Here is a 12,607-nt window from a genome sequence, read left to right on the forward strand (position 1 = left end):
CACCCGTTGCTGCAGCCGCGGGACCGCGACAGATAATTCTTCTTAATAATTCGCACGCGCGATAAATTTATACGCGTGCCTGCAGTGTAATTGATTTTTTACCGATAAATTATCACTCCTTTCAGATTCAGGTTCAGAAAGGAGTGATATATATATGTATATATACATACGTCATAGAGTCGCGACAATTTCCAAGGAGCAGATAAATATGTCAATATATCGCAAATGATTTAAATGTTATTTCTATGATTCAAAAAGTATGTTGCCTATATCGTATGTGCAGGTCGCAAGCGTACGATTACTGTTCTTTTAAATTAGGTGTGAATATATAATTGTTTTTTCTTCTTTTATTTCGAATACTGGAAAAGGATTCTAATTACAATTTCAATAATGTACGACGAGTCGTGTTGGTAACGTTACGACGCATCATACTCTTCACTCAATTTCTCACTAAGACAGGAATTACCGTATTTACATATTTTATACATACATGTATATATATTACATATATATGTATGCATGTCGATAGAATTTATATGTAATTTTCTTTATTCATAGTCTTGTTATTCCTTAGTAATTATACGAATGCACATCATCTGTTAATCCAGATAACATAACGTCTACAGCCAATCGTATGCATATAATATTATCTTGACTAATCGAACGAGGTACATGACACAATCATCGACCGCGCAAAAATATCTGCGTTTCTGCACCTCAAGTTTATTTTTCCCCGTATCACGGCATTGTAGTAAACATGATTTACCGAAATCTGTATAACGTATCGTACAGTATCGATCTTATATCGTATCGATTTATTACATATTTTATTTTTTTATCAAACGACGATGCGCGAAAATTAAGCGGGTGTGACTGGTGTGATAATACCAGTGCAATCTTAAATCGCGAATCGTTATCGTACACGTGTCAATTAAAAATCTCCGTTCCACCTGCAATTACAGTTGTTTTTATAAAATTTCACCGCGCACGTATAACGTATCATTCCACAATATATTCTTTCCCAATATATATATTCTGTTTTTTCACACAATTTCGCACACCTCGTTTTCAGTTCTGCGTGTCCTTTGACGTTATTTTTTTTTTTATTTTTTTTTCAATTTATTTGCAAATTTCTTATCACCTAGACGGTGGGTTATAAGTGTATCTACGAACGTTACGATCCGGGTCGAACTCCTAACAAAATAACGGCGTATCCTGTTGGTCCCACCAGTGGGCTGCAAGGAGCAGGTAAAGTTCGTGATCCTGGGCTGTGTAACCCGGAGGCGGCGGTGGCGGTAGCGGCGGGATCGGGGGCAGCAGGGAATAACGTGGCGGCGATGGTGCCGGCGATTGGGATGGCGTCGTCGATGGCGGCGTTACGGGCGTCGGGGGCGTCGGGGGCGTCGCGGCGACGGGGGAAGCCGGAGATCAAAGCTCACAGTCGAACATCGCCAAGGATCGCGTGATCACCTCGTCCTTGAAAGATAATTGCCAAACATGTTTTTTTCTTTCCTTTAAATATCAAATGACAAATTATCGATCGCCGGTTTACAGATGATTCGAATGATTTTGGGTGAAAAATGATCGCAATGAAATTTTATAAATCTTCTCAAGTGTGCGCGTTAAAGATGAGAAGTAAACGTCTACGTATCTTTGAATAATTAAAACACTGAAATCATGTATACATTTTAGGGAGAAAGAATATTTAAAACTACTGAAAATCCTGAAATGTGAAATCTTTCTTCAGTTTTCATGAATTTCGTTTGAAATATTACACATTAGGATATCAAAGTTTAATATTTTCAGGCGAGTCGATTATACGAAAGATATACAGAGTGATTATCTATCGACAGAATGTTCGAGAGTTGTTTGTCAGGGTGACCAATAGTCATAAATTCAGATTACAGGTCGCCGCGATGTGTGAATCTTTAATAATTTTTAGGCTACTTTCGTGACGGTTGGTTACCCTGGCAAATAACTGTTCTCGGATTGTAGTGCATTCGCATTACTACACCCATAGCAGACGACGGACTGTTCTGTTGATAGACAACACAAGTCTGCAAAAAACATTTTTTTATAGATGCGTGGAATTTTTTTGATATATTTAAAGTTTTCGAGTGTGTTGAATCCAAAAATGACTTCCATTTCTCTTCATCGCGTACAGTATTCTCGCCAAATACAAGGGGTTGGCATGAAAAAAAGCATACCTATAATGAAAAGATGAAATGAAAATTTAATTACAATGACACAAACAATATTTCTTATAAAATTGAACAAACAATTTCTTTATGATATGTATTTAACGTTCCGCGTTCATTCTTTTCGCTTATGAAACCTTTTCTTCTTCTCTTTTATACCTCTCCGAACACGCTTCCGCTTTCCATTTTCTGATACCCTGTTTGTATTTATTCTTGAGTCTCATTTTAATACATATCGAATGGAAGTAAGAAACCACTTTTGCATAGGATTTTTATAATCAAGAATAAGATACCAGATTTCGAATGAAACGGGAGTTTCACTCCAAATGAAACTACAAACACGAGCTGAAGCAAAAACTTGACGCGATGGAACTTTTTGAGTCGGTATTTTTCCCGGTTTCGGTGAATGAGAATCCACAATAAACAGTATAACAAAAAACCCGTGCAGTTTCTTTGGTTGCAGACCTGTGCGATCACTCTGTACGCGTGTTTGAAAAAATGATATAAACAAAAAAGAAAATAAATATTAGTATAATAATGATAATATTTACTTTAAGGCAGCTCTCGATGAATTCCTCGATCGTGATGACGCCGTCCTGATTCAGATCGAGCTTTCTAAATACTCTGTCGAGTTGTTCGCGGGCAGCTCGTTCCTCGTCGACTTGATGCCGTCTTCCCATAAGTTCGTGAACCGCCGTTACAACCTCGCCAAGTTCTCCCCTCGTGATGCACCCGTCGCCGTTTATGTCGTACAGCTTGAAGCTCCACCTCAGCTTCTCGTATATGCTGCCCCTCAGGAGGGTCGACAGAGTGACCAAGAGGTCCTGCAATTATCGAACTTACGGTGATGCCGGAGGATCGACGTTACAAAGCGACTCGGGACGTGGCTGCGGTTCGCATTTGTAATAATTTGGTCAATCGCGTCGGACGCTAGATTATCGAGCTCGACTATTCGGAGTGAGAGAAAAGAAGCCGTCTTCGATTTTTTTTTTCTTTTGTTTATTTAGAATTTTGACAATTTTCATTCGACACGGCGGTTGAAAATTTTTGGTTTACACCTACTCCGGATCCTTCCGAACCAATGTTGAGACGGCTGAGTGACATACACTCGAGCGCTGCAGCAGCGATAATAAAAAGGCATCAGGGAAATTCAAACCAGCGGGGATCTAAATTAGGGTTTAAAGTGGCTGATCGAACGTCTCCCGCCCATATACCTGCATGATTACCGCCGCTAGGAGATATAAGTGTCCGACGTGTGAGCCAGGTGAATATCGATTTCCTTATCGAAAGGGGGAAGGGGGATTAGCTGCTACGGTATATTAATTCTAGGGGAAATAAATCTCGAGAGGATGAACAGAGGGAGGAGGAAGAGACGGTGCTGCAGAGATTCTCAATTCCGCGTTGATAATTTTTGCCGAGTCTTCAATCTTCCGCGGATTGAGTTTCGCAGGATTCGATAACCGACAGCTGGGCTCAGTTTCTGAGCCACCGAAAGTCCCCAACCTATCCAAAGAGACAATTTTGTATTATTCTTTCTCTGAAATCCTGCGAGGGATTCGGAGTCCCGATCCTTGCGGGTATCTTCGTTTAGCCTAAACTCGTTACCTAAACGGAATCTCGGGTTCCGGACGGGCGGAAGTCCTTCCGACTAGGTGATACGTAACGGCTGTAATAGCTAGTGATAAGACAAGCTGTCCAGTCGGTGAGCTTTCACGTGCAGGAAGCTTACAGGCGTCGATGTACACATGTAACACGGTTAATCGATCAGCCGCAGGCAAACAGATACACGTCACGTTTATCGCGCATTCGTGACATCTGATGTTTACAGGTTACACACGCCGATGACTCGAGGTGCCTCTATCCGTAATTTATTTCCTCGTTTTTCCTTCCCGGTTAGCCGCTGCGTGTACTGTTGCTAATTGGTAGGACGGGGGGTCGGTTTGTCTAATTAAAAATTTTAATTACCCTGAAGCTGATGGCTCCGTTGCAATTCACGTCGAAGGCCTTGAAGACGTAGTGGGCGTAGAGGCTCGAGTCTGTAATTCGATTAATCACACTCCGTTAACCGATCGGGTTATTACAGGAGGGCTTTTCTTTAATGCAATTGAAAAACTCACTGCCGTGCGGGAAAAACTTGGCGTATATGTCCTTGAACGAGTCCTCGTGGACCACTCCTTCGGGACACTCCTGGAAGATAATAGAAAAAATCGATCGTTATTACGTGAAGGGGGTAGTTTTCACGATCCTACAATTCAAAGTGTGCCGATGCCTTTGCCTTTTTATCGATACGTTGAACGCGAAATATATATAGACCGATGTATTGACGTTCTTTAATCAATTAAAACGTCAAACACCCAACGAATATGTACAATTAATACTCTCTAATTGGCTAATTGCTTTCACCCGCCATTCACAGCGCATACAACGGGCTTGAATGAAACGTCGTTTCGTGTCTAACAAACCATTTGTTATTCATCCGCTGTTTTCCGATCGGCGTATTGGCCCGCGGTGAAAATATTCCTGTCTTTGACGTGTTCTGCTTTCGTCGTAAAACGGGGATGAATCTGAACACAGCGGCGGATGGGGGAATAAAATGTGGCGGGATATTCGATAGTCGTCTAATGTCCTTTCTTTCTTTTTCTTTTCACTTACTGCAGACAAAAAAGGTCCGCAACAACACGGCTGCCTTTTGACTCGGTGACACGTTGACGCAATCTACGCATTGCAATTGAAATTCAAAACGATGAGGATACCCTACACAATCTCGAGGAACGTGTTTGAAACTTACAGGTAAGCGACTTACGTATACCTCGGTGGTATTTAAACTTCGGAAATTAATCCTTTAATCCGAGGTTAGAATCTCAGAAAAAGAGAGAGAAGGAGAGAGCGGGAGTAAGAAAAAGAAAAAAAAAAAAAAAAAACGCAGAGACGGCGCGACGATGAGGAATTCTTAGAGTAATATACATTTTAATGCGGCGCTCCTCTCTTTCGCCACGGCTCTTCTCGCGCGCACTCCGCCAGTACTCTTTGAAGTATACTTGCCTAGCTAAAAACGCCGACGAACTAGCTTCCGTAGGTAATCAGCTGCCGGCCGGAGTACGGAGAAAATGAAAAAGGAAGAGCCCTCGACCAGAGGAGGGAGGGGGGGGGGGGGGCGTCTACGGCGAGTCAACCGGAAGTCAAATAACGCGGCGTAGAACGTAGAGTCGGATGATTAATTAGCCGCGCGAAATAATGCCGCATGGCAGGGCGTTCCGTTCCGGTTTCCGTTCGAAATTAGCGACCCGTTTCCAATCGTCGTTGGAAATAATTCATTCGTTGATGTTCAGTTGACCCCGCCGCAGATGTTCACAGCAAACGATTCAGCTACCGAACGAACAAGAGCGAACTCTCAGGCCGGAGGATGAGAACTGGGACGCGAACATTGTGCCTGAACTTAAGGTCCTTGCGATGCACGTCCTCGTTGAACATTGGCAGGACAACCCTATCCTTGACGAATTGCCGACCCCCGTTGATCGGGACCTGCTCTTAGAACTCCTGCCGACGAATCTTCCCTTCGAGCTGACGATCAAGTGGATACCTGACGAGGTCTTCTGGAAACGTGCGGCCAGTGACAGGTAGATATGGGATACATGGCGGCTGTCTTTGGGAATAGTTCGAGCGGGTATATATAGGGTGGTTCAAAATAAACGACGGAGTATATGTTGGGTTGCCTACCACCGAGGAAAAAAAATATCGGTAAAACAGACCGGATCGAATTGAATAATTGGTTGTCGAGAATGTGAATTTCTAAAATTAATCCAACTCTTCGATCGTTCACTCGTACGCGTTCTCACCACCTCGAGTCCGGATAATTTCCGAATCGCATTATTTTCACCGTTCAAATCGCGATCAAGATGGGAGCACAACTATCCGGACGATCATGGCGGCTCGTGGCGTCGTCTCTACGTCGAACGACATTTCTCGGAGTATCTGGAAAGCCTTCCGGCGACCTTTTTCAAGGGTCAGCAGGAGTCCTGCAACGAGTTTATAGAGCTCTGCAAAGAATACGTATTCATGTTGAAAATTCGTTCGCTCGTACCGAGCAGGTGAGTCCGATTTTTTACCCGGTTCCGTGTCACTCCACAAAGGCTCTTCCCCCGGCTAATGGGCCGAGCTTTTGATAAGGAAATCTCTTACAGCTCGCCGGCGGATAAAGCGGATGAGTGCATATCGGAGGAGGAGGATTCCCCGAATCACATACCTTTCAATGAAATTATAACTCGCCTGCCCAATCTCACAGAAATGTCCATCAACTTCGGACTGATTTACATGAACGACGGATTCGATTGGAGGGACTTTAAGTGAGTGCTGCTGCTGCTGAATCTATCTCGATCAGATTTTTCTGTAAATTTCTTTCTCTCTCTAGATTTTCGGTCGAGGACTGCAAGAATCTCGGGTCTGGTATCAAGAACAGTGTGAGATTGGCCAAATTCAGTCTTACCAGGAGCAATCTCGACTCCCATCGTGTTGCGGCTCTGCTTCATGGAATGGCGGTCAATAATACGGTAAGGGAATACGTATATATACGCGTTTGCTGATCAAATGAAGGACGATTCTATGCGCTTGCAATGGTTAGGGATGCACGTCCTAACCTAACCCAATATAATTGTCTGCAAAGTTGCAACAAGCTGCACGAAAATTGGCCGAATCCTAGCATTAATGCGATTGCGGTACAATATTATATGCAAGCAACGGGTTTGCGGTTGAATTTTAAACGCGTCGACGCCGCCAATTTTGGGCATCGTTTATTCCCTGCAGCAGCCGCTGTACCACGCGTTATCTTTGTTCCATTTGATGTAGAAAAAAACCACGGGGGAACAAAAAATGAAACGGAACTTTGTTCATTTTATTTTCACCGTCATCAAACTGCCGCGGATTGCGATAACGCCGCGATAGCGTGTTTCGCTCAATATAATACCGGCGAATACTCGATTTGTGATAAAATCTCGGCTGTTCAACCCCCAGAGCCTTTTTTCCTGCAGTTTTAAATGCCGCGTTTAACGTTATCCGGGAATCATCGATCCTCCGTCTTCGTTCTTCGCTTACCGCTGATTACGTTCAAGCGATACCGTCGCAGTTACTTTCTTTCACCAAAGGTCGTAGAAATGAATCTCTCGCACTGCAAACTCGGCGATCTTGGCGCCCAGGCCGTCGGTGAATATCTAACGATAAATAAACGGCTGAGGATCATTCACCTGGCGAACAACTACATCGGGGCTCGTGGGGCTCAAGGCATCGTCCACGGACTGCTTCAGGAGTCGTCCGCGCCTTTGAAGGAGCTTAATCTGCGGCTCAATCCGCTGACGGACGTTGGTGGCAATCATATCTGTGCACGTAAGACGAAAAATTTCAATACTTGGCCAATTCAACCACTTTTACCGGGCTTTCGTTCTGTCCAGTCATACTGCGCCACCAGACTCTCGAGAGTTTGAACATCAGCGGTTGCAGCCTGACCACCGAGGGCGGAATAAACATGGCCGAATGCTTGGCTTCCGGCTACGTAAAATCGCCGACACTCGAATTGGACCTGTCGAACAACGAGCTTGGACCGATCGGTAAGAAACCTGGACATTAGAGGCGAGAAGCTGCACGCCATGCGAAAGTCGAACAACCCGCGAGCTTTAGAAGGAACGTCACGTTTCGGAATATATATCTAGGTACACAAGCCAATCGGAGCTGTTTGTTTGTCGGTCCGCGTATTTCGTGTACAATTGACGATCCCGCGTTCTAAAGCATCGTAAATGTTCCGTGAAATACGTGGATGCTTTCACGAGTCGATCGGCAATCACGTGGAATTGCAGGATTTCACTTGTTTGGCTCCGGTATTCCAGTCGATGCAGCCTCGCGACGCAGGGACAATTTACGACGAACGAGACAATTCGGATGATGTTTTCATTTGCGTTGCAGCTGGAGAAGCTTTCGAAGTGGCGGTGACCTCTTGCAACCTCATCGTCGGTCTCGACGTCAGGATGTGCAATTTTTCCAAGAAGTCTGAGTACACGATCAGCGAGTCCGTCGCAAGGTAAGACGATGAGCACTCGCCGTTGGTCTTGAGAATAATTTTCAGGACGTATCGCGGTCCAGTTTGAAGAAAACTGCCAAGTCTTAGAACCTGGGGGAATAAGGATGTAGATCTCGAAGCAGGCCATGCTCTGCAGGACGATGAATCTTCGTTTTGGCAGACGTCCAGTTGTGCCACGGCTACGCGGCTTTTCCTTTAATGTTTTATCCTGACTTTTTTTACCACCCCGAAGAATGACAAATTGTCGCAAAATAACGAGGCTTGACTTGAGCAGCAGGCATAATGTACAAGTAGCCGGATTTTCGTTCTGGTCTCATGACGACGTATTTATCACCAGCAATCTCTGCTACACGTGAATTCGATTATCCTGTACTCGAAGCGCAAAATCGAAATACTCGGACCGTCCGAACTAAATTGTCAGATCAAGCTGTAAAGGGCCTTTCTCGGGTTCAAGGACTAAAAGCACGAGTCTCAATTCATCGAACGACGCTGTTCCTCGAGGCTCTCGAAAAACGGATTGAGATTCTTCCATCGTCTCTCGTCAGTGTTTTGAAAGCCTGGCTCCGTTTAGGTAAAGAATGAGGATTCAATTCTGAGCCGTTTCACCATAAATTGTAAAAACAAAAAAAAAACGAACAACGAATTTAATTGAGAAAATTCTTACTACGCGACAAATTAATTACCTGTTTCTACAGTTAACCAACGAACCAACGAACACCATAATTGTTTGGATTTTTCAGGGGTCTTAAAACCCCTGAATGATAGATGAAAAAAAAATAAAAAACGTTTGGACGGAGACAAAGTGTGCTGGCTTGGTACCTTTCTAAGTGAGGCTTGAGTGCCATGATAAGTAAATAATGAGGCCGGTTTGGATTCAAGCCACCCTCGCTGCAGGATATTCAACCGTAAATCGGTTGTGATATATGACTATTCGTCGTGGTGAAAATCCACTTTGCCATTTGGGCTTGCTACCATACCAATTAAACATTTCGTTGGTTTTTTTTTTGTATCTCTTTTAATTGTTCGGGATCGCTTTAATAGTTTCAATTGCGCCTGCAGCAAGAAATTACGTAATTAACGTAATTGGACTGCGATAGGAATTTACGACGTCGCCTCAATTCCATATAATTTTCGAACCGTAATAAACCTACAATATGGCGGGCAGTGAGGGGGTACAAATTAATTGGTTTTTCTGTTCGACGTAACGATTGAACGAACTCGACGTATTGTTCAATTCCGATTGTCGCAATCATCCATTCGCCGGTTCATACATTTCGATCGGAATTGTCCTTTGTCTCCCGCTATAAAACAACATCAACCACCTCCGCGTTGTCGGAGAGCTTTGAAATAAATACCCTCGCACGTAACAGATAATTTATAATGACGTCAGACGGCTCAACGTGCCCTCTGTAAAGGGTTAGAAATTGAGTTACCGTCGGTACGACCGAGTATTTCTTTCACCTAGATCCGTACCTTTACGGAAAAAGATTACAGCTGATGCCGAAAAAATCCCAACTAGAAAAAGGTCTGTGCAGAGAGTATAAACGGGGAATGTAGACAAGTTCGATTTTGTCATTTTTTATTTCCAGTTATTTTTTGGTTTGCATACCAAACTATGTCAGCTAGAATCATTCACACGTATTATTTTGATACATTTATTGTTGATTCAATTAAATTTCCAAGTCAATATTTGGACTGTATTTCACAATAGTTGCACAATAAGTATAATAATTATAATCAGCCAAGGATTCTCCATGTCGGAAATTTAGCTGTGCATGTACAAGACACGTTGAAAAATTCTTAAGGAGAAAATCGGTCTTCCCAGAAACAAGAAATTTCACAGACAGAACCGGCCACGTCAAATGTCCAGCAGAATGAGCTCCAGTAGTACGTATCCACGTGGGGTCAGCCTCGCCGTTCCGCCGGCTTATACGTCGATGCAAATTTCCCCCGCTGCCAAAATTCCTGCTGGATTCCAAGACAATCTCCGAACGCGTTCAAGGATGATGACAGGTAAATTATTGACGACAAGATGCGCCTCGATTATTTCCATATAATTCGCTGGTATAATAATTCAGGGATTTCACTGAGGTTATTACAAAGCTCGGTGAATTCATTCCGCGTAAGAAAACAAATTTTCTCAAACTAGTAATGTATTATAAAATATATTTCGAATCTATTTCTCTTGTGCGATAAGTTTTCAACGGGCCGATTTATGTGCAGGACATATTTGGAAGTGTAGTGTTTGGGAGGTGTAGTTTTTTTTATGATCAATCGTGCAGACTTTGTTCATACGGAAAATTTAATGCTTTCCGCGGTACAGTCATTCGAAGACCCTTGCAGATTTCTGTTGGTTGCAAAACTCGTGGCTTTTATCCGATATGACGCGTGAATGCAATTTTATTTTTCTATCTATATGGTGTTTAATACGATGGAGTGTTTCGCGTGAAACATTGAATTGTTATACTCTCGGATATTGCGCGCGATATTTTGAGCTAAGATTTTTAACTGGATTACTGGATAAATTCAAATATGCAAGCGGTAGAAAATTTCGGTATATAAAATCGGCGTGAACGACAAAGCCCATTTTTTCTTCTTACGTTATCAAGGTGGATGAAAAAATAAAAAAAATAAACTGCTCGCTGTACAATTTAATATTCTAAAATTTAAATCGCTCGTAAAGAAGAAGAAGGATGATAATAAAGGGAAAGTAGTGAAATGAACGCCGCTATTTTGACTGTGAGATTTCGCTCGAGGCTTCTGATAATGATGTTGTAGCCGCTATAGTCACGCGAAATTCACGATTGCTTCTTATCTCGCGTCCGGATATTTCTTTCTCCGTTTGCGTTCTACGGTTCGCAGATTTTCTATATCCTTCAGATACGATCGCACGAAAGTTTCTTCCGGTATATAAGAAACGGAAACGTCTAAGTTACAGTTGTGTCAACCGATCTAAATCTCATTTATCGTATTTCGCGATTTAACGAGTATAAACATAATTTATGGGGAATTTCATGCGAACTTGACCAAAGTCTAACCCTGGCCATTTTTGATTTGGTCAAATTTTATTGTACAATTGCCCTAGCTTTCAAACGTATACTGAATTTTGTCAGATTTTTTATTCAACCGGTCAATTATTTATAAATATTCAAAGTGATATTGAAAACCACCTTTTTTGACGTTCGCAGAAACTTCTCAAAAATTGTATTTTCTGTTCGAAACATTTCAAGACCAGGCCCATGATGGGCCGATATTTTCCATTTTTTTTAGCACTTTTTTTGATACTGAAATATTGTTTAAGCGGTCTGAAAATGTACAAAAAAATCTCTAAACTTTTATTTTTCAAATCTGTCTATGATGAATCCGGTCTAGAAATATTTGGAACAGAAAATACGGTTTTTGAGAATTTAAAAAATGGTCGTTTTCATGCATTGCTGCAAAAAAATGTAACACTTGTCTGAAATTCGAAATCCTCCACGACTGATTTTAAAATCTCTCGAGCCTCCAACGATTCTGTATCCTTGACTTTAAATCTTTTCAATCAAGGGTCCAGGAGTGCTGTTGACGATTCAAATGCCCAGAGATTGTCTCGTAACGATTCGGCGAGCAGGTCGAAGGTCGGAAGTTCATCGATGACCTTGTCGGCAACCAATGAAGAAACTTTGTCGACCGAACCAGTTTCCGCCAACGAAGCCCCGGAACCTCGGTAAGCTCGCGTTTAAGGTCGGCGATTCTCCCTGGGGAATAGGTATTAGTTCTGTAAATTCCCGTTTCGAGATACTTTCCGCATTTTACTTTTACTCTGTCTCCAAATTCACCCAAGTCACTCACCCCGATAAATACCTGCGTCTTTTTTAATTTGATGAAACCGTTATATAATACTTTGTACATCAAATTTCTTTAATAAAAACCGTGCGTATTTCTATACACAATTATTAAAGACCCGTAGCAACGTGAAATCACGAGTCAAACTTTTTGAGATATTTATTCTCACCTCGACAAAGTTAATCCCTAGAGAAAAATTTGATCTACATAATTTTGCGGAATGTTTCGGTCCGGCTTTTTGTCACAGCTGCGAAGACACGTATGGCGACCGCGTTGATTTGTTGTGATATTAACGCGGGATAAGAACGACTTTGGCTGTTCTTTTGAAGGTGGTATAAAGTGGAAGAAGGGAATATTATAAGCTGTAAAATGAATATTGTGCCACTTTTTTTTCTTTTTTTTTTTTTTATGCATCTTTCTACAAGTCGTGACGACAGCAGTTATTCCAACCGTTTATTAACCCCGATTGTGGATGTAGTTAATACTTTTTATCCACCCTGACAGGAAAAAAGTTGTAAAC

General features: G+C 42.3%; 2 protein-coding genes across 8 annotated transcripts in view; one reads left to right on the top strand and one right to left on the bottom strand.

Annotated features, from left to right (window-relative positions):
- The window catches only part of LOC124222480 (dynein regulatory complex subunit 5), a 58,139-nt gene that overhangs the window by 3,188 nt on the left and 42,344 nt on the right, over nucleotides 1–12,607 (top strand). For 4 of the 7 annotated variants that reach the window (XM_046633487.2, XM_046633488.2, XM_046633489.2 and 1 more), the window contains 10 exons: nucleotides 4,856–4,988; nucleotides 5,543–5,815; nucleotides 6,095–6,286; nucleotides 6,380–6,541; nucleotides 6,607–6,745; nucleotides 7,337–7,574; nucleotides 7,640–7,795; nucleotides 8,148–8,262; nucleotides 10,088–10,275; nucleotides 11,809–11,968. In XM_046633487.2, coding sequence (XP_046489443.1) covers nucleotides 4,942–4,988; nucleotides 5,543–5,815; nucleotides 6,095–6,286; nucleotides 6,380–6,541; nucleotides 6,607–6,745; nucleotides 7,337–7,574; nucleotides 7,640–7,795; nucleotides 8,148–8,262; nucleotides 10,088–10,275; nucleotides 11,809–11,968 — 1,670 coding nt within the window. In that variant the 5' untranslated portion in view covers nucleotides 4,856–4,941. Of the gene's footprint in view, nucleotides 1–4,855; nucleotides 4,989–5,527; nucleotides 5,816–5,837; nucleotides 6,287–6,365; nucleotides 6,542–6,606; nucleotides 6,746–7,336; nucleotides 7,575–7,639; nucleotides 7,796–8,147; nucleotides 8,263–10,087; nucleotides 10,276–11,808; nucleotides 11,969–12,607 lie in introns of those variants that run through there. The other 3 variants (XM_046633490.2, XM_046633491.2, XM_046633493.2) reach the window with 3 other exon arrangements.
- LOC124222487 (Kv channel-interacting protein 4) overlaps nucleotides 330–12,607 on the bottom strand; it is a 49,805-nt gene continuing 37,527 nt past the window's right edge. The window contains exons 2-5 of the mRNA XM_046633504.2: nucleotides 4,316–4,385; nucleotides 4,164–4,234; nucleotides 2,750–3,022; nucleotides 330–1,476 (exon numbers count right to left, since the gene is read on the bottom strand). Of these exons, the coding sequence (XP_046489460.1) occupies nucleotides 1,429–1,476; nucleotides 2,750–3,022; nucleotides 4,164–4,234; nucleotides 4,316–4,385 (462 nt within the window). The 3' untranslated portion in view covers nucleotides 330–1,428. The remainder of the gene's footprint in view (nucleotides 1,477–2,749; nucleotides 3,023–4,163; nucleotides 4,235–4,315; nucleotides 4,386–12,607) is intronic.

This window comes from Neodiprion pinetum, chromosome 6, assembly GCF_021155775.2.
Source record: "Neodiprion pinetum isolate iyNeoPine1 chromosome 6, iyNeoPine1.2, whole genome shotgun sequence".
Taxonomy (NCBI): Eukaryota; Metazoa; Arthropoda; class Insecta; order Hymenoptera; family Diprionidae; genus Neodiprion; species Neodiprion pinetum.